This window comes from Emys orbicularis, chromosome 7 (assembly GCF_028017835.1).
Source record: "Emys orbicularis isolate rEmyOrb1 chromosome 7, rEmyOrb1.hap1, whole genome shotgun sequence".
Classification (NCBI taxonomy): Eukaryota; Metazoa; Chordata; order Testudines; family Emydidae; genus Emys; species Emys orbicularis.
In genome coordinates, this window is record NC_088689.1 from 28,045,092 (window position 1) to 28,067,406 (window position 22,315).

General features: G+C 39.7%; 1 protein-coding gene across 1 annotated transcript in view; it reads right to left on the reverse strand.

Moving 5' to 3' along the window:
• The window catches only part of STK32C (serine/threonine kinase 32C), a 248,012-nt gene that overhangs the window by 88,107 nt on the left and 137,590 nt on the right, over nt 1-22,315 (reverse strand). The window contains exon 2 of the mRNA XM_065408055.1: nt 14,479-14,534. Within this exon, the coding sequence (XP_065264127.1) occupies nt 14,479-14,534 (56 nt within the window). The remainder of the gene's footprint in view (nt 1-14,478; nt 14,535-22,315) is intronic.

Consider the following 22,315-nt stretch of genomic DNA (forward strand, 5'->3'; position numbering starts at 1 on the left):
GAAATATGAACTGTTCACTATGCATGTATAGGAGATGCAATTGTATCTTTCCTGTTGAGTAGAGGCCACAATTTTATTTAATAGACAAAATATGTATTTCTGTCTGTTCCACAATATCTAATCTAGCTATATACCTACCTAGCTAAATTTTTTCTATAGTGCGTATAACCATAATATCAGAGCCTCACCATCATATCCAAGTATTGAATGGTACTTGGCGGCATGGCGGCCGCTTCATAAATGCCCATCACTCTTTGAAAACATTGAGATTTCTTTTAGCCAGTCTTGGTTTTAGCCGTAAAATAGGCTTTTTAATAACTGCAGTTTTAAAATATCACTAAACTTTCATTCTGAGAAGGAGAATTTTCCGAAGTGACATCAGCGCCTATTCTTATCAGGCTTTGTGAAGGAGTTAGAAAAGTCTGTCTAACAAACATTCAGTATATAAACATATGCACTCTAGGCCAAATTATGCACAGGCACATATGTGGAATCCCACTACAATCTATAAGGCTGGGTGAAGGTACTAAGACTAGAATTTGTTCCAATATCTATAGCTCATCATAAATAAGGTAGTTTCCTCTACTGATTAGAATAGGAGTCTGTGAATCAGCCACTTCCCAGCTCCGCCACTAACTCCGAGAGGTACTGGGCAAGACACTTACCCTCTTGGTGCTTCAGTTTTCCTGTTTGTGAAATGGTTACTATAATGACACCCTCTCGATGGTATTGTGAGGCTTAATTAATATTAGTGAAACCCTGTGACATTTTGGACGAAAGGTGCTGCATAAATGCAAAGTACTATTAGAGTGGTTGCCATTAACAAGTGAGCATTATATCACACAGCGGTGTTGGAGATACCATATTCTACAGGAAATAATTGCAGTAACTGTGTGGAATCTGTTGGCAAATACTGACATTTTAGTGTGACCTTTGATTGTAATTGGAACAGTTTAGGGCAGGTGAAAAAATTTACTCAAGGAAATGATACATTCAAAATTATTGTGAATTAGTTTTAAAACTCCCAGTTTGCTCTGAAATGATCCAAGAAGGCTAATGTACAGATGGCTAAATTACAATCCTGCAATCCTTAAACAGGCATAATGTCCAGTGAAGCCACAAGTGTTTATACTCAAGTAAGGATGGCAGAATGAGGCTCTTGGTGTTTTGAACTATAAAAGTCCAGCATGAGTGATAGCAAGGCAAATTCTGGATCATTTTATGAAAGACACGCCTGCTTTATACCAGTGTAAATGAGGCAAAAGCAGGCCCACAAATCTAGGGAATATTAATACCATCTCTGCATTAAGTCCCTGACCTGTTTGTAGTCAGTATTGTTTCTATTTATTAAGCATTTCAGTGAACTTAGTCAGAAATTACTTTATAAAAAGTATAGAAAATACTTTTGTGATATATGACCATAAATGTCTGTGTGACCATAAGTGTCTGTATTAATTAAATATTTTGATCTGCATCTCAAAATGCAATTTATATGCTTGACTTCTTAGACAGTTTCAGCACCCTACAGGGGAGGCACAACCATAAGGCCAGTGATTACAACCCACTGAGACTGAATGTGTCTAACTGCCGGACCAGTGGAGCAGCCATCTTGGAGGCATTCTCCAGGATAGGCCCTGTTGGATGCTCCAACTGATTGGGAAAAATCTAGTCTCGGGGCTTGTCTACACTTATGGCACTGCAGCGGCACAGCTGTGCCTCCGTAGTGCTTAGTGAAGATGCTACCTAGGCAGCCAGGAGGGCGTCTCCCGTCGGCATATGTACTCCACCTCCCCCAGAGGTGGTAGTAATGTCGATGGGAGAAGCCCTCCTGTCAACATAGCACTGTCTATACCAGGGGTTAGGTCGGTATAACTGCCGCTCAGGAGTGTGACATAAAGTGATACTTCACACCCGGTGCCTGAAATAAAGAAACTAGTGAGCAATAAGGTAATTGGACCCAAATACCCACAAGGGAAGGCAAGGACTTTTTAAAACCCTCTTTTCCACCAAGAGGGGAGAACACAGACTAACATAGAGGAGCATCTGGATTTATTAGAAGAATGTAAGTTGGTTCTGTACTGTTCCTGTAACTTAAGCGAGAAGCCTATATAACTTAGCTTGTGGCAAAGTATAAGGTTATTCATGTATGCTGCTTGTTGTTTTAAATTCTTTTTTCTCTCATGCTTTGTTCTAATTGCTAAATAAAAATACCTGTTGTTCACTGTCACTGGTCACAGATTCCCAAGGGGAGGAAACGCAGGTGCCTGAAAGCAGCTGGGAGTGCAAGGTGATAATGGTTGGTTGACACAGGGTAGTGGACTTGGATACCAGTCTAAGAGTGAAAGAATTGCAAGATTCCACCTTGCGGCAGATGAGGGAAAGAGACCTAATTCCTGAGGGGGTGCTCTTAGAAAGACTAGGAAGGGGACCGAGGTGGAAATTTTGATCTGCATCCCAAAATGAAACGTATGCGCTTGATTTCTTAGAATGACAAAGGGGATCAGATAGTTTCAACAGCCTACAGGTGAGGGAAGTTTTCAAGTACATGGTATTCTACAATTGTAAATATGGTTGCTCTAACTCACAGAGGTGTGTGGGTTATAAAATGTCTGCCAACTGCCTTTTCCCAAAGACAGCACTTAAACTAAGTGAAATGGGCAAGCTGCTCTCCAAATATTAATGAATTTAATTTCATGCCTGTATTTATAGCAATGTAACTATCTTCTCTGTCACAACTCTCACATAATTGCATCTATTTGTATTTGTCATCCTGGATGACTCCTCTCAGTTTCCCCATAGATAACATTTCTCCAACTGCTAAACTTAGTGCATTAAAAAGCAGGATTTTTTTTTTCAAACTCCCTCTCAAGGGACCCTGTCCATTATAAAAATCTTTTTACTGCGACAGTTTCCATTGTATCATAATGTAGGCTAAAAATTATAGAAATAACCATCTGGATTTTAAAAAAAGGGGAACGAAAGAAAGAAATGTGCCCACATCCATGTGAAGACTGTCCATGAATGGTCCTCTATTATAAAGATATGTTTGTTCTCTCTGTAAATATTTCATTTCAATACTGTTCCTCATTCCATGTGATTTAGCCTCATGCTTCCAGCAGCCGACAGGGCGAGACTTCAATGTGTGTTGAGGAACTCCTGATACATTTTCCTTTCTTCCATAGCAGTAAATTCAAAGTGAAAAAAGATAAGTTTCCCAGAGCCCTAGGCCACTCTTTTTCCATTTAAAATAAAGGAAGAGGCATAGGCTGGTTCTGACTGGCTAAAGGAGCTTGCATAAAGGGAATGCAGAGGAAAGAATAAATTAATCTTCAGTAATGTTTTCCCCACTGGTCTGGTATTAGGGAATATAAAACAGAGCCAGATTTTTAAAAGTATTCAGGTGCCATATGATGCAGAGATGCACCTAATGGGCTTTTCAAAAGCACCCAGATGCCTAGTTCCCAAGGAGACTTGGGTGCCTAGGTGCTTCGGAAAATCCCACCAGGTGCCATCTGCATCTCAAGGCACCTAAATATCTCTACAAATCTAGCCTGGAACCCTTAGGAAACTCACCACTTCCCAGGTGAACATCATCTGGGGAGTAGCTTGATTTCCAGTTTTGGAGAGGCAATGCAGAGAGGCTCTGAACCTTTTGGCACTGCACAGCAGTGCTCTGTTATGCCTCTCTTCAAAGCAGCATGGATGGATAATTGGTACTGGATCACAGGCAAGCCAGGGAATGACATGGCTCATGGATCTGCAACTACTCCCCCAAAACCAAATCTACAGAAAGTATGAATGCAGGGGCAGTGGCTGCCATAACAGCCCATGTTGCACCATACACAATTCTATTTCTCGCGTAGTCCATCGGTACGACGATGACATTTCCATACTATCTCTTTTTGTGGATTCTGGAGTGACCCTGTGTCCAAAGCATGATGCGCCTGGTCATGAGCAGATTGGGCAGACAAAGTCATTGGTGAGTGTCTTGGTAGCTATAGCAGTGGTATGACACTTTTCCTTTGCAGCTAACAGTTGATTACTTCTGTCCTCTTCAAAGGCTTGGAAAGTTCTGAGTGTTGTATGTTGCCAGGCTGATCTATTTGATGCAGCCTTCTCAAGATCATCCAGTTTTATTGTACCAAAGTGTGTGCTACTCTTGATGCTGTCCTTGTAGCGCTTTCTGGGGCAGCTTTAATTCCGGTGTCCTTGTGCCAATTCTCTGTATAAAGTTTTTCTGGGGAGTCAATGTTCAGACATCCTAATGATGTGTCCAACCCAGCAGCATGGCCTCAATGCTTGTGGCATTTGACTTTTGGAGAACCTCCAGGTTGGTAATTTTGTCTTGCCAGCGGATCCCAATAATGATGCACAGAGTCCGCATATGGAAGGCCTCTAGCTGTTTGATACGCCATTTGTATGGTGTCCAGGTCTCACTGAGAGATGTGAGCACAAAAGCATTGTAAAGTTTTGTTTTTGTTGAGAGGGTTATGTTGCGGGATTTCAGGACTTTTCTGTGTAGCTTTCTGTGACTGAGAAGCTTTCTGTATCCTGTTCGTGATCTCTTTGTCAAGAGAGCCATCATTGGAGATGTTGTTGCCGAGATAGGTAAAATTGTCAATTTGCTTTAGTTGGATTCCACTAATGGTTATGCTAGGGGTTATGGCATGGAGTGGTGTATTTACATGTAATACAGATATTAGTAGTTTCCCATTCCTGCAGGGGCTCACTGTCTCATATTCAATTCTAACAATCCTTTCATTGGTACCAGTGTATTTACTTACTCTGAAGGTGGTGTCTGAACGCCAATCTGCTCAGAGGAGAGTCTGTGAGAAAGAAATCTATTTGGTATACATCTGCTACGTAAAAAGTATTATGCATATTTTAAAAGAATGTAATTTAGGCTATTTTTGTTATTTAAAAATCTATGGCAAGACACATTGTAAATTTAAATATGCCAATTTCAGTAAATATGACCTTATGCATGATCACGGATCGACTCATAGTACCATAGTACAACTAAACTCATCCTCAGCAAATATCACAAAGGTCACAAGAATGAACACATTTGACCTAGGTATATCAGGTCCTCCACTCTTCAAAAGAAGGGACATTTTTGGGCCCCCGTGTGCTTCGCCCAGTACAAACAGCCCTTGCACTGAAGAGCTCACAGTCTCCAGAGAAAGAGACAAAGGCTGAGAGGAGAAGCAGAGGCACCGAGGGGTGAAGTAACTTGCCCAAAGTTGCACAGGTTAGTAACAGAACTGGAAACAGAGCACTGGTCATCAGATGCCCAGCTCAAGGTCCCATCACTAGACAATACTGCCTCACATGATGTCTCATGAACTGAAGCACATTTCACATATTAGCACGTGGATTGCATAAAATACAGACATAGTTAAAAAAAATAAGTATAATGAGATCACTTTTTAAATATCAGATCTAGGGGGTGGGTAGTTCTGCAAGGTACATAAATACATATTAGTACTGAAAGATATTTTCACGTAAAATAGCTTTGCTCTGTACCTTGGGCAATTCAGCATATTGAAATAATTATTACGAAAGATGACATATGAATCAACACAGCATGTTGTTAAAAATACATATAAAAGTCTGATGACTGATATGCTACTCTAGGTTTGACTTATTTTTCCTTTCAACAAGGAAGCTCCTATGAGTCACTCCACAAAAGTTAAAGTGGTATCGCCTGGGGATAACATTTTTATTTTATTTTATTACATTTTAAGTATGATTAATTATTTTTACAATGTTTAGTGTCACTGCATGTCAGAATCAAACTCTGTTTCTTTGGAGGGGGCTAGATTCAGAACAGAGGATGAGATCTCCTCATGTGAACTGTGCCTAAGAGCTAGACACGATTCTTTTCCCCCCCACTAGGGCAGTTACAATGTACATGAAAGAGTGTAGCGAGTATGTGGTCATGCAAGCCTGGTGCATGACGAATCATGTGTGTAATAAGGAAACACACAGTATCAAAGGTTAATGTTGCACTGTTGGCTTCCCAGCCCAAAACAGATGGAAGATTCATGCTTCCCAGTATCCCCAAGTCTTTTTCCACTTCACGTCACCCGTAAACTCTTTAATTATTTTAAATTAAGCCCTTTTCTTCCTCCCACCAACAATAACTAAATCTTTTGCCTTTTTCCCCATACTGCTCCTGTATGTATGTATCACTTGGGTTAAGAATTCATGTTAGTTCTCATATAAGGTGATTGCAAATCACAGGATAGGAAACTGACCTTGAAATAACAGATTGACCTCCCTCCCCAATTTCTGTTCTCTCTGTGATACTGACCCTCCCCTCCACTTTAAAATGATTGTTATGTAATTCTGTAGCTTGAGTGTTTTTCCCTCCCCTATTTTCTGCCTTGACTGCTTTAATAAGTACCTTGAATACACAGTACTTCTTAACATTTTTCATTAGTTCCTTTAACTTCTCTATTCAGTAAAAATCAACTTTTACTAATAACAGACTGGCCCACACTTTGCTGGTGGGAACCAATGCTGGCATATACTGCTGCCTGTCCCCGCAGATTTTGTTTCACTATCCCACATTTTGGGATGTTGAATTGAAAGGTTACACAGTCCTACTGGAAACAGAAGTCATACAATTAAGCCAAAGCCCATTCCATGACTCACAAATAGATTATATGTTGGGATCCTAACATTCCAAGATATTTGGAGTTTTTACTTTCATCTTTTGGATTATTTTTGGATTAGCAGAGCAATCATGTTTTTAATTTTAAATCCACTAATTAATGTCCAGGACTAGATGCATACTTATCAAAAACACTTTAAAAAAAACCATCAGCTGTGACCTAATTATGTTTTCGAAATAGACAACGCTCTTCCTTCCTGCTTCGCCTGGTTTCTTGGTGAAGAGTATTATAGCTGCATTTCCAATATATATTATTTAGTACATCCTCTTTTCACTGCTGCTCAGAGAACTGATGTCTAATTGTATTTTACCCACTCATTTTTGTCTCATTGCTACAAGATCCCAAACCTTTTCTTCAGTTTTCTGAACTGAATAATAGCCTTTTGGAGCCTCTGAACTGCAGTACCCAGGATATTTACAACCAACTCAATAAACAAATGCGTTCATTCAAGTGTGTTCGTACTTGTAGGACCAGACTTTGATCTCAGTTACACCAGTATAATTATGGAGTTAACTACACTATAGTGGGAGGAGTGATCCAGATTTCCACTGGGATAGCTGAGATCAGAATTTGGCCTCTAGCCTCTGAGGGTCATGTTGTATGTTGGAACTCATAATCTCCATGGGTCACACCTTCATATCCAAAAATGATCTGCTCCATTTAATGCAAATTACTAAAGGTGCAGCCCTCAGGCTCTAGGCAAGTTTTCAATGCAACCCTTTACTGGCAAAGTCTGGGTGCTCCCTGCCCAGAACACATTGCCCATGAAAAAAGCACTGAATGGAGAGAAACAGCTCCGTTCTCATTTCAGATACAAGGGCACACATCACTGAAAAATTCCCTAAGGAATGCAACCACACAGTGAAGCATGGCCTCACATCTGAGATTCAAACCATGTCTAAAATTTGTGTCATGACCTGAAAGTGAAAGTCCAGTGTCACCTAGCTGTGTAGTTCCTGCCTGTGTAGTTCTTAAAGATAGTTTTAGTAACACTATCTGGTAAACAACACTGGGCCAGATTATTGGGTGTAGCATGGCTGCTTGCAGCAAACTGCTAATGTCATGTGGCGCTAAACCTGGCTCCAGGAGAGTCATCCCAGTACAGAAGTGAACCTGCAATGGTATACAGTAATAACACTCGTCTACAATTTTTGAGAAGTCGTCTGCTTCAAAGATAAAATGTGCTATTTATTATGTATTTTGATGTGCTGAATTCAAATATGACAATTAAAACAACTGATTGGCTACTGTTTCTAAGATATTTAAGTTTTTACATTTTATGTCTATGTATATTGTGTAGATAGTAGAGTTTTAATCATAAATTGTAAACCTAGGTCTTTTCATGTGTTTATGGTTGCTTTACATGATAATATTTCACCTGTCCTGTTTATGTAACACTTTAAAAATCAGCAAAAGGGTTATATAAATAAAATTTATTATGAAACAAAAGGCAAAAAACTATTATGTACATAGTTTAGTCCTATTCAGTGTCTACTCGGCGCTTCTTGGCTTGTCTCTTGTATTCATTAAATGGAGCATCTCTTGTCACTGTCCAGCAATAGTCTGCAAGCATTGATGGGCTCCATTTGCCCTGACAGCGTTTCTCCATTGTTGCAATGTCCTAGTGAAATCGCTCGCCGTGCTCGTCGCTCACTGCTCCGCAGTTCGGTGGAAAAAAATCTAGATGAGAGTGCAAAAAATGTATCTTTAGTGACATGTTGCAACCAAGGCTTTTGTATGCCTTGAGGAGGTTTTCCACCAACAACCTGTAGTTGTCTGCCTTGTTGTTTCAGATTTATTGCCACTAACTGGAAGGCTTTCCATGCCGTCTTTTCCTTGCCACGCAGTGCATGGTCAAATGCATCATCTCGAAGAAGTTCACGAATCTGAGGACCAACAAAGACACCTTCCTTTATCTTAGCTTCACTTAACCTTGGAAATTTTCCACGGAGGTACTTGAAAGCTGCTTGTGTGTTGTCAATGGCCTTGACAAAGTTCTTCATCAGACCCAGCTTGATGTGTAAGGGTGGTAACAAAATCTTCCTTGATTCAACAAGTGGTGGATGCTGAACACTTTTCCTCCCAGGCTCCAATGACTGTCGGAGTGGCCAATCTTTCTTGATGTAGTGGGAATCTCTTGCACGACTATCCCATTCGCAGAGAAAACAGCAGTACTTTGTGTATCCAGTCTGCAGACCAAGCAAGAGAGCAACAACCTTCAAATCGCCACAAAGCTGCCACTGATGTTGGTCATAGTTTATGCACCTCAAAAGTTGTTTCATGTTGTCATAGGTTTCCTTCATATGGACTGCATGACCAACTGGAATGGATGGCAAAACATTGCCATTATGCAGTAAAACAGCTTTAAGACTCGTCTTCGATGAATCAATGAACAGTCTCCACTCATCTGGATCGTGAACGATGTTGAGGGCTGCCATCACACCATCGATGTTGTTGCAGGCTACAAGATCACCTTCCATGAAGAAGAATGGGACAAGATCCTTTTGACGGTCATGGAACATGGAAACCCTAACATCACCTGCCAGGAGATTCCACTGCTGTAGTCTGGAGCCCAACAGCTCTGCCTTACTCTTGGGTAGTTCCAAATCCCTGACAAGGTCATTCAGTTCACCTTGTGTTATGAGGTGTGGTTCAGAGGAGGAGGATGGGAGAAAATGTGGGTCCTGTGACACTGATGGTTCAGGACCAGAAGTTTCATCCTCTTCCTCTTCCTCGTCTGACTCAAGTGAGAATGATTCTGGTGCATCAGGAACCAGCAGTCCTTCTCCGTGGGGTACTGGGCGTATAGCTGATGGAATGTTTGGATAATGCACAGTCCACTTTTTCTTCTTTGACACACCTTTCCCAACTGGAGGCACCATGCAGAAGTAACAATTGCTGGTATGATCTGTTGGCTCTCTCCAAATCATTGGCACTGCAAAAGGCATAGATTTCCTTTTCCTGTTCAACCACTGGCGAAGATTTGTTGCACAAGTGTTGCAGCATATGTGTGGGGCCCACCTCTTGTCCTGATCTCCAATTTTGCAGCCAAAATAAAGGTGATAGGCTTTCTTAACCATAGTGGTTATACTGCGCTTTTGTGATGCAAAAGTCACTTCACCACAAACATAGCAGAAGTTATCTGCACTGTTCACACAAGTACGAGGCATCTCTGCTCACTTTGGCTAAACAGAAATGTGTCCTTTGCAAAATCAAACACTGACAAATAAGAGAGCACGACACTGTATGATTTCTAGAGCTGATATAGGGCAATTTGTTCAGCAGAGTGATGTAAGCTTTGTTATGACTGCATCATCCATGACTTCTAGGAATAACATGATGCAATTCATATCATGTATGACGCAATACCAGCTTCAGATTGCATCATTCATTGTTTTGCCTAAAAAGCAAGTACTGTCCAAACCCAGTCATAGATTTATTCATAGATCCAGTCAAAGATGTATTTTAGTCATTTCTGGTTTAAATTGAGATCCCTTCCCTTTATAACTCACTTATCCTCCGCCATTCCCAAGTCAAGGGTCGTATATACTGACCCAATAGCATATCTTGAAAACTAGAGCCAATCAACAATTTTAAGCATCATTTTCTTTCTCAGTGACCCAGAATTAGTAAAGTTTGACTACATTTATTTCAGAAGGATTTTGGCTGTAGAGCAGTGTAATAGGTGTTTGTGGGCCACACTTCCTCCCTGTTAACCAGCTTGTTGTTGTTATAATTATAATTATTATTATATTGTATTACCATAGCAGCTAGGAGCCCCAGTCATGGACCAGGACCTCACTGTGCTAAGCGCTGAACAAACACAGAACAAAAAAAACCAGCCTCTGCCCAGAAGAGCTTACAATCTAAGTAAAGCAGAGGGTGGCTACAGAAAAGGGGTGAATGTGATCAGGGTGTTTCTATGTCACATTCTGTGGACATTAAGGCCAGCATGAATTGCAGTCTTACTGTACCTAGCCCTGGCAAGACTGCTATGCTGGGACCTACTAGAGGGGGCAGAGTAGGGCCAATTACATCAGCTCTTTGGTGCTTTTCCATCGGGGAATACTTCCATTGCCCATTGTGGGCTATATATATTGCTTTCACAAAAGCAAACTAAATTTGAAAGCTAAGGACACAATGCATCATTTACCACGGCAGCAGGCACTGATGTTAAGCTGTTCACAGCCTCCAGAATCAGTAAATTGCTCTACAAGGAAAAATATCTGTTAGCAACATTACTTGATGTGCTCTTTAGGGGCAGAACTGAAGACACTGCCAGAGCCTACAGATCTAAATCACTGTGCATCTTATAGGCTGCAAGGCAGACATTTTGTTCTGCCTAGTTCTCTACGCAAGATAACATGACAGAGTCATCAGAGGACATTTATAATACCTCTTATGGTCAAAGCATGTATAAGTATTTCAGCACCTTCATATCTCTGATCTTTGGTAACAAATTGAGGGGCTACATTGCTTAATTTTGCACTTGTTACTATCACATACTAAGTGAAATCTAAATATTAAATCTATCTATTTAGCAATGCACCCCAAACACATCTTAAAATTACAGGATGTTGTTCAAGAAATTCAGACCTTTATGGCCAAAGTAAATTGTAGGCCTCTCCTGTCACACTAAAAAAATAAATCTCTTTATCTCAGTCATTTTGCCTTGATGGAAATTCTATTGTCGCTATGTCTATAGTAATTAAATAGTGAAGGAGGGTTATAGATACAACAATAAAACATTTATGCTTCAACTTCTCTGGCATAGTTTCATATGGCTAATAACAGGCTTTTTTCACTTTATATATCCTTAAATAATTAAGAAAATTACATTAAGTGTATCAGGTTAAGTCTGACAGGGGAGATTTTTAAAATATTAGATCTATTTTACTTAACACAAAGTAACTTCATATATTCTCAAAGACCATAATTAAATATCAGCTATAATCACCCAAAAGCATAAACAACCATAATAAAGTAATATTTTTTCAAGATTGAGAAATGGAAGCTAATTAACAGGATTAAAATGCCTTGGTTGTAACATTAATAGGCACTCTTAACCTTCTGGACACTAATTTTCCCACTGTATGTGAGAGCAAGACATACTTTACATAAAACCTTGGTTAATTTATTTAGTTCTTTATTTGTATTGAAGAATCACCTAAAGGTCCCAGCCCTGCTGTACTGAACACTGTAACAAAAAGATGGTCCCTTCCCTGAAGAGTTTACAAAATAAGACAAGAGACAACAGGTGGATACAACAGGCGGATGCAACAGGCAGACTGCAGGAAACACAAGGTAACAGTAAGTCAAGTATGATCAATGTCATAAGCCGCAGTCACAGCACTTCAGCTGCCTAACCACTGAAAATTTCAGAGGACTTTCCCTTAATGTTTGTACAAATCTAGGGACAGAGCCTCAACTGGTGTAAATTGACATAGGTCCATTGACTTCAAAGGAGTTATGACAACTTACACCATCAGAGGTTCTTCCCTCTACAGTTTTTTATTCATTCTCCAATGTTTGTAACACCATCTTAGAAACATGACATTTTACCTCACTGCTTGAGACATTAATTATTTTTTAACCTACGATTGAAAACATGGCTGTTTTCATTTTAGAACAACCTCCTCTCTGACTTGCATAGTAGTTCACTATGATGCTACATCATTACGAGTCCCCATCCCATGTAGACTCACAATGAATCCAGCAGGAGTCCACGTGAATGGATCCGGTCCTTAGTGTGCCAGAAGGATGGATTTGATAGCTCTCAGTGTTGGTCAATGGCCTGTTGCTGTGTATCCACAGAGGAAATACAAGATAATATTTTTGTTGGGAGACATTAAAATAGTGGCTGTTTTGTTTTGTTGGGTCGATATAACTTCTGTAATTTTTTGCAAGTTATGTCATGTCTCATCAAGGCAAGGGCTGTTCTTTTTCATTACCAATTGCTTCCTCTGTCTTGTCACTCTGTAGATTTTAACTATTTTAAAGTACAGTTTTAAAAAACTGTATGAAAACATGGTCATATTGGCAAAATGAGACCCACGGGGCTTCGGGGAGAGAATCCCTCCCAGCTTTGCTTCTGTAGAGTTCCCTAACACCCAACCACATTACTGAAGCTTAGCAAGGAGGATAGAGCTTGGTACACATTGAGCATTATAGTTCTGGTTATCCACATATAGTACTTGCCCTATATTACAGAGCTCAGATACCATGGTAATAGGTGGGTACAAATAATGGGAGAACAACACTGATTGCCCAGCAGGTTTCATCTTAAGGGCCATATTCTGATCCCTTTATTCACACTGAATAGAACTTAATTCTATTCCAAACAGTCCCAGTGAGTTCAATGGAGATATTCACGGAGTAAGGTGCTAACCAAAATGAGACAGTCAGAATCTGGCCCTCAGTATTTGATAAAAACAAAAAGAAAAAAATAACAGCTTCCTTGCCAGTACTCTGATTGTTTCCTAGGTTATTACTAGGAGCAGGTGAAGTTGGTGAAAACTGTGTTGCAGCATTCTTTGCTCATCTGTTATGTGCTTTGCAACAACTTTAACATTTCATATTTTGCAAAACTTCAAGGACCCATTTCCCTGCCCTCACTCACAAGACACCAGTTTGTGAAATTCATCTTTGGCACAAAGCTTCACACTTGCAAACTGTCACGTAGTGGTGCTGTGGTAGCCATATTTGGCAATTTTTCCGACGTGTTAAAACCACTGCTATTACTGCTACTTTTTCTCCTAATTGTTCGCAGACGCCTCAGTTGATCAGAGGAGATTTCAGAGGGCAGTTGCCCTTAGAATATGGTAAACTAAATGTGATGTAGGCAGCAGAAGAAATATGAAACAGGCACTGCAACAAGCTCCTGTCAGCTCAAAGTTAGAGGGCGGATGCCCTTAATGCAAGGACACACACATGGTGTACTTCATAGATGTGGTGAAAAATAAACTGCGCAGAACATAAATATCAAAGACAGAAGCACAGTGGCCGAAACTCATGTCAATGTAATTCAGGCAACACCAGAAATGTAATAATTGTTCAGGAAAGAATGAACACACACACACACACACACACACACACACACAATATTATTTTATAATTAATTTATATATCTTTTTCATCTATTTTGATGACAAAGATATATAAATTAGGAAACAAAGCAAGGATCAAATACTAGTGCTGTTCTGATTTTTAAACATACCCCACACATATTTATTATTTCTCAAAAAAATAAACAAACAGCCCCCTTAACTAGAACTAGTTGCTCAGAGAAATGGAGACCAAATGGCTTCTGAGAACCCTCCTGATCACATGATGTCAGCTCACCCAATTAAGAAACCAGATCTCGTACCATGGGACTTATCATAGAAATGTAGGGCTGGAAGGTACCTTGAGAAGTTATCTACTCCATCCTCCTGAACTGAAGCAGGACCAAGTATACCTAGATTATAATGACCAATCACAACCAACAAACCCAGCTTGGAAACAAAAAATACAATACATAGTTTTGCCATGACATTTTCAGTTATTCTATTAGTTAAAAATGAATTGTGTGAAATTTGAAACTTAGCATCTCAAAAATGCTGCAAGTTTACAGATGTGCCAATGTCAGTGAAATATTTTCTTGACTAAAAATTTGCCCACCTCTTCTTACCACCCATCATACAAGAAAAAATCGCTTTCAGGATTATTATTCTTGCTACAATAAATAGTTTGTGCATAATTTGTTTTTAGTTACAATGCACCGTACTGAGCTCATGAATAAATTCAACTTCTAACTTACCTTGCCAAAGCTTCCCTTCCCGATTGCTCGGAGTATCTGGAAGTGGTCAAAATTCACTACAAAGTAAAAACAAAAGAGTTTTAGTTTCTCATTTCCAGATATTTTCCTACCAACTTCTTAAAAAAAAAAACTCAAAAAGAAAAAAAGGAAAAGAGTAATTGATAAAAAAGTACATTTCGCCAGTTGGACAAGTTGTTGCCAAAAGATCAGTATGTTCCAGAGAAGATTTTTGTTTAAAGAAAACCAATGGGGTGGGCCCTTTGTATCAGCTTTAAAATTAATTGCTTTATAGGGACTCAGTCCCCCTTAGCCTGCTTATGGACAGAATCTTCTAGTTTCTGACTCCTGAAGTTCCTTTTAATCATGGTTCCTGGATGTCTCATACCCTCTAATCTACAAAAATAAAAGGATCCAGCTAGAACCCAACTCTGATACTCTTATAGTGAGCAATGCCTCACTCCATGAGGAGTTGATTTCAATGAAACTACATGTGGAGTATGGTATGGTATGGTATTCTGTGTTGGTATCACAGAATGTGTTGGACCATAGAGACTCTGACTGACCTCTGAACAGTCCTTTACCAAGTCCTCTTTCTCAGCTGATGTTGTTTGACTTTCACCCACAAATTGCACTGAAAATGCTCTCTAGTATAGTTAGCAGTGTGCTTAATTTTTAAAAAATTGTAAATATATGTAGAGATTTTAAAAAACAACTAAAACTCAATTGATTTCAGGATAATGTCCACAGAGTATGAGGATAGGCACTTATAGACATGAATAGTAATATATAAATAACAGTTTGTTAAGTCACATACCAATATTAAACTGGTGTAACACAAGTAAAAAAAACCACCCACAAAACACAAAAACTTAACCTATTACAAAAAGGGGACAGTGAATGAATGCATTCGTGTGTTAAAGGTTGTATGGAGGGAGGGCTCAGGGACACAATACAAACAAGTCCCACTGCTAAAAATATCACAATGCTTTTGTAATCCATAGTTATAGATGGCTGCTGTTCTTGTACATGAAGAGCTTATTACTTTGCATGCAAGTGCTGCAGCCAGTTTGGCTATTACTTGCTCTATCAAGAAGCCAACACGTTAAGGATGGGCCATTGACTTCTATTCTCTGGATTTCTGTATCCATCCGTACTTTAGCTGCTAGTGATTCCAGAGACATAACGAAAAGTAATGGGGAGTGGTGAGAGTGTTAATCTAATACTTTAATTAAGTGCAATGTTGCTATGTCAGCAGCCATAGCAACTATAAAATTATGATTACTAAATTACTGCTGTGATCTAATCTCTCCAAAAATTAATCTCAAATGAAAGGTGCTATGTAGTCCTTCTGTCTACCTAAGTAATGATATATCTCCCAGTACCATAGATTTTGAATACTTCAATGACATTAACAGACATATTATCTCTGATGATGATGATGGTCACCGCAATTTCGAGGGCAATGTTGACAATCATAGTTTTGTACAAATGGGTCTTTGCATGACTCCATAGACCAATTCGGGAAGAACAACATTACCCCACTGGCCACGGAGCCATTTGCCTAGTTGTGTTGATTGCCCTGCACATTGTTTCTGTGGCTGGTGCTGTGCTTCCTGCTGCTCCACGTGATTTTTCTCAAAGTTGTGGATACCCACCCTTATGGCGTGGTGCCACACAATATGATCAATCGACAGTTGCTCAAAGGTTGAATAGGAAATGTTCATCTTGCACAGATTTTCTTTCGGGGTGTATTTGAAGTATTTCATCTGACCTCCATGCTTATGATGGCCAGAGCTTAATTCAGAATATAAGACTTATTTTTATAGATGGGTCTCAGGCATTCGAATTACATGGCTAGTCCATCTCAACTGGGCACAGACCAAATGAGCCTCGATGCTGACCAAACCAGCTTTCACCAGAACTTCAGTGTTGGAAACCTGGACCTGCCATTTGATGTCCAGCAATCGTTGTAGGTGTTGCAAATAGAACCTCTCAAGCTTTTTAATGTGTCATTGAAAACAGGTCCATGTTTTACACCAGTAGAGCAATGTCATGAAGACATCATAGACTTTGTTTTTTGTCTGGATACAGATTCCATGTTGCTTCCAGATTAAGTGATAGAAGCGACCATATGTGGCACTGGCTTTCTTAATTCATGGTCAATTGTTGCTTCATTGTTCAACATGCTGTTGAAATAGGTAAACTGACAGCGTAGAGTGTGGTACCTTCCAGTCTTATTGACAGGTCTTGGTAAGGTTGTTTAGGAGCTGGCTGGTATATAACCTCAGTTTTCATTCAGCTGATCGTGGGACCCAAGTTATGAGGCGCCGCAGCAAAGCAGTTTGCAAGATACAGAGTGCGCCATCAAGGCACAATCATCGGCATAGAGTAGTTCCTGGATCAATGTTCCTATCATCTTGGTGTTTGCATGTAAATGGGAAAGACTGAAGAGCCTATCAGTGCAGAAGTGTATAAAGACACCATGTGAAGCATCACAAAGGTCTTCCTCTAGCAATGCAGCAAAGAAAAGACCAAAATAGCTAGCAGCGAGGACACATCCCTGCTTCACCCCATTCATGATTGGAAATATCTATGTTTGCACTAGCTCTTCCAGCCATGCCTTCATGGAATTGCTGAATGATGTTAATACATTTGTCTGGACATCCAAATTTACTCAGCAATTTCCAGAGGGCAGTGCAGCTGACTATATCAAATGCCTTAGTTAGATTGAGAAACAAGATGTTGGTGCTATTCACAACATTTTTCCTGTAATTGTCGAATGATGAAAAGCATGTCATGAATTTTCCTGTAATTGTCGAATGATGAAAATCATGGTTGCTGAGCATGAAAGCCACACTGTGACTCAGATAGAACATTGTCAATTATTTGGGTCACAAATCAGTTCAAGAGGATCTGTGCAAGAATCTTGCCAGCCATGGAGAGCAAAAAGGTACCATGGTAGTTACCATAGTCACTCTTTGAATTTTTTTACATGAAGTTATACTGTCACAACTGAAAGATATCAACATTGTCACTATTTATTAGTGTAAAGGCTCAAAGAGCTTGTCAACTGAGACAATTTCCTCCATGTTTGAAAACCTCAGCTGGAATGGCATTGGGACCGGGGGATTTATTATTTTCATTACTTGAACAGCCATCAACATCTCAGCTTGTGTGGATGGATAGGCAAGTGCAGTAGATGTAGGCAGTTTATGGACATTATCCAGCGACTCCTAACAGTAGATGAATGATTAAGTAGTTTGCTAAAATGTTCACACCACCATTGGTGGATGGCAATACGATCTGTGATGACAGATTCATCATCAGCATTTGTTAGTGGTACTAAGGCAGATTGAGTAGACTCATACACGGCTTTGACCAGCTCATAGAAACCTTTCAAGTCATGATTATCAGCAAGCGCCTGTAGTTCCTCTGCTCTACAGTCAAACCACATATTTTGCATTTGCTGGAGTCTGTGTTGGAGTGTTCTGCAAGCTGCCCTATATCTGGCCTTTTTTGACCCAGAGTGCAGGTCAGCTAAGAGTGCAGCATTCACTTATCACTTGACATCAAGGAGATTCAATATTTCAGGGCCATTATAATTGAACCAGCCTGCATGACAGCATTTCATATACCCAACACAATCTACAAAGATGTTAAAGATTGTGTCCCATGGGGATACCCATTCGGCAGATATGTCATCACTGATCACTGGATATTAATAAATGTATCATCACTACATCCCTGGGAGATGGAGAGGTATTACTATCCTCATTTTACCAATGGGGAACTGAGAGCCCAAGGTCACTCAGGAAGACTATGGAAGAGCCAAGAATTGAACCCAGATCTCTTGAGTCCCTGGCCAGTTCTTTAAACCAAATAAACATCTTTCCTTTCTGGGGCCCTGATCCAAAGCCCAATGGCTGCAAAAGATTCTTGGATTAGGACCAAAATACAAAATATTGCTACAGGGCCCAATCCCGAGGTCCTCACTCAGCTCTTTCTCAGAAAAATACCCATTGACTTCAGTAGGATTTTGACAAATGAAAATGGATACATATTCTGGGCCAGACACTGATTAGCCCTGGCCTCAGGGAAGTACTGAGAGAGAGAGGGAATCAGTCTCCCCTATAGCAGCATCTCCTCTTTGTGGGAGCCTGCAGCAGGCTCTCTGAAAGTCAGGGTGGGGAGGTCCATGGAGTATCATCCTTCCTGGCAACCTGCTGGGATTCTATGGGAATGTTCACTAAGTTCTTGCTAAGCCCCCTTTGTGCTGAGAACCCCTTTTGTAAGCAAGGATCCAGGGTTTCTCAGCTAGCAGAAGCTCTGGCCATGCTTCCAGGGAGCTGGGAAGGCTCAGTACCAATGGGCATGCCCAGAGCCACTATGAAGATGGCCCTGTGCCTCTTGTGGATCCATGAGAGCAGCAGAATATGAAGTCTAGAACCTTGCTCCTTCTGCAGTGTGACAAACCCTAACTTTTGCAGGAGGGAATTTGGAGCCACAAGAGGAGAATATTGCTGAGTTACCTCCTTTCCTGCTCCCTTCCCATTAGACTTAGAGGGAACAGTCTGGCCCTGAGTAAGGACCCAATGATTTGATTTAGTATTAAATAGTAACATTTAATAAATATTCGAGTTAAAACACACAGCTAGACTACAGCTCCAAGAGCTAGCATATATTTCTGAGATGTTTTTGACAACGGATCTACATTTTTCACATACAGACAAAACTATTATATGAACCTCCGTCTATGAGAAATACATACACAAGATTAGATTAAAGTGAGCACATTTTAAGCACAGTAAATTTGTTTTCTTGGCAATTAAACTACAGGACATGGTTTCATGATCTGTGGAATTCCTAGGAAGTTTTATTCCTGAAGCAATATTATGGTTATTTATTACAAAGACCAAAATTCTTATGTCTGAAACGGCATTGTTACATAAAAACAGTCTTTTTTTTTTTTTTTTTTTTGGGTATCCATGACTACAAATGAGCTAAAAGCTCATTTTAGTCCATAGTCAAGATATAACTTCAAATATGCACATCAACTACATATGCCCTTGAGCTAATCTGTAAAGAAATGTTGCATTTAATAAATTAAATATGCAGTATCCATTTACTTCAGGTACAACTGAAGTTATATGCGTGGCTGCTTATTTTTCTTCAGTTCCACCAACTTCTTTTAGAACGAGCTAGGCAGCTGATGTTCTAATAAGGTAAAAGCAAGTTGCAACTTTTTTTTTTTAAAAGCACTTTTTTTGTGCACAATGCACAGTATTTCTAAAAATGACAACACAGTTCTACAGAATATGTGATTATCTCTGAAATATAAATCCTAAACTTGCCTAGTACAATTATATATGCTCTGGAGATTTCACTTTTTTGCTAGTGACAAGAGAAAGCTGTCTTTCCCTAACCACTCGAATATCTTATTATTTTTGGATGATTTGTACTAGCCTGAGTCATATATAAATGCTAGTGAAGAATTCCATGACACATACTCCCAACAAGCAGGAAGATGACAGCTGTTGCCTATTCACAGGACCATATTCACCCACTACTATGACTTCAATGTGGCATAGTTTTGACAGTCACAATCTGTAAGTACAATAATGGTTTGGCTTGAGGTTTCACTGAAGGAACCTAAAGGGGGAGGAGGGGGAACCTGAAAACTTTTATAAATTATAAATAAAATGGAATGTAGCAAAATAATCTAATGACATTCAATTGTTACTAAAATTGCCATCTTGTTTGGTTGAAATGCTCCAAGGGGTCCTTTGTCAGATTCTTATGAAACAACTAAGTTAATTATTCCTACTGACTTTCTGAAAGCTCATTTTCAGTATGTCCCTTTTAGTGAGGGGATGGTGGGTGGGGGATTGCTGGGCAGAAAACAGTCCCTTTTGTCAGGAGAGACAAATATCCTCCCCTGGGATTCTTCCTGGCATCAAATAACTAAGTATGATTCATAACTGAGGATAACATGCCGTGATTTTGATTTGTTTGGTTCAGATTGTTTGCTTTAAATTTCAAGGAATGCATGAAAAGCAGAAGAACGGCAGTTTTTATGCTGCTGTAGAACTTCATTAAAACTCACACTTTGCAATCCACCTGAAAAATTGATGTTCTCCCCCCACCCCCACAAAGATGTAACAGTAGATGCTGCAGTGAGCTCTCTATTAACTGAGATTTCATTGTTTTATAAAATGTACTATAATATATTGCCAAATACAGTGGATTTACAGCTCCACTTTGCCAGCAGCTAAAATTCATTTTATACCATTTCTTTCTTCTTTGTTTTTTTGCAAATAATTTGTATGCAGGATTATTATGCGTCAAGTTACAATGTGTGCTCTGTTTAGTCCCTACGCCAGATATTTCAGAACTGTGTTTCTCCATAATTTTTATTTCTCTGTTTTATTCCGCAGTTATACAATACAACAGCTGAAAATGTGGCAAGGTAAAAATAAAGCATTGCCACCATGGTCCTACTTACTAATGGACATATAAAAACGATCTGAAGGCTTCATCGGGAACAGGACTGGGCCTCAAGTGTCTAGACAGAGATGTGCTTCAGCCCTGACTACAAACCCCGGACTCTTGGGAAAAGTTCCAGCCCATATCTGGGTCTGGACACTACAGGTAGTTTTTATGTCTGGGTCAACCTAGGACAGCTGTCCACTGCTTGCATCACAGGATAGGGACGAGTTTACTTAAACGATTGTGCCTCAGAGACGTAGAATCCCTTCCTAAGCAGTCTGGTGTTCTGGTAAAATGAGTGTGCTGCATACGTTAGAATAGTGCAGCCTGCTTCCCCTGTGAAGGAAGGGGACAGAGCTATGGCTTCTCTGCGCCTCCCTGAGTTCAGTGACTGCAGTCATGATTGGTCTTTGAGCAGGATGCACAAAGAGGGAAAGAGTAGTTTGGTGCATTTACCATAACCCATCCATGCACTTGCCCAGTGGATCAGTTACAATCTATGACACTGGGCTGAGCCTTGCTACCATTTCCAAAGGCCCTAGAATTTTGGAAACATTCACGCTAGGATCAGATTTGAACTTGGCAGCTCGCACCCATACATAATTAGAATGTGACAAATCTTTCATGATGCAATGTCCAGTGAACTCCATCCGGAAGGCTCTGGGAAGAGTGAAAGGAAATGAGGAAGAAGTTTAAATTGGGGATTGGTCCTGCTTTGAGCAGGGGGTTGGACTAGATGACCTCCTGATGTCCCTTCCAATCCTGATATTCTATGATTCTATGATTCTAAGAAAACTCAGATCTTAAATATGGATTCATTTTTGTGAATATTTTGGTATATCTCAATGTATGCTTTGTAGGTAATGAGTCATTATATGCACAAAGCACATAAAAATGCACTTTAAATGATCTAACATAATATTTGGTACTTTCTCAAACCGATTATGCTATCTAGAAAGATAAGAGACGATGCTAAGTATACATTTTTCTCCACTCACAAATAAAATAATTAAAATATATCTCACCGTAAAAAAAATCTTACTTTGTGCCAACAGCTGCTAATGCTCAAATACATGTGTGCAAATGTTTTCGTGAATAAAGCTGCATGCACACAAATGGAAGCCAGGATGAGAGTCATTTGGAAATTTGTCTCTAAATATCTCATCCCAATTTTCACACTGTCAAATTAAAAACCATATTGAAAAAAAATCTATCAGTTTCCAATCTATGTTACAGATAACACTACTGAAAATTAAAAATGGCAACATTTTAAAGATCATATATACATTTCACTGTTTGTATTATTAACTGTAAGCATGTCTCTCAGTTTGAACAATGAAAACAAGCTAGT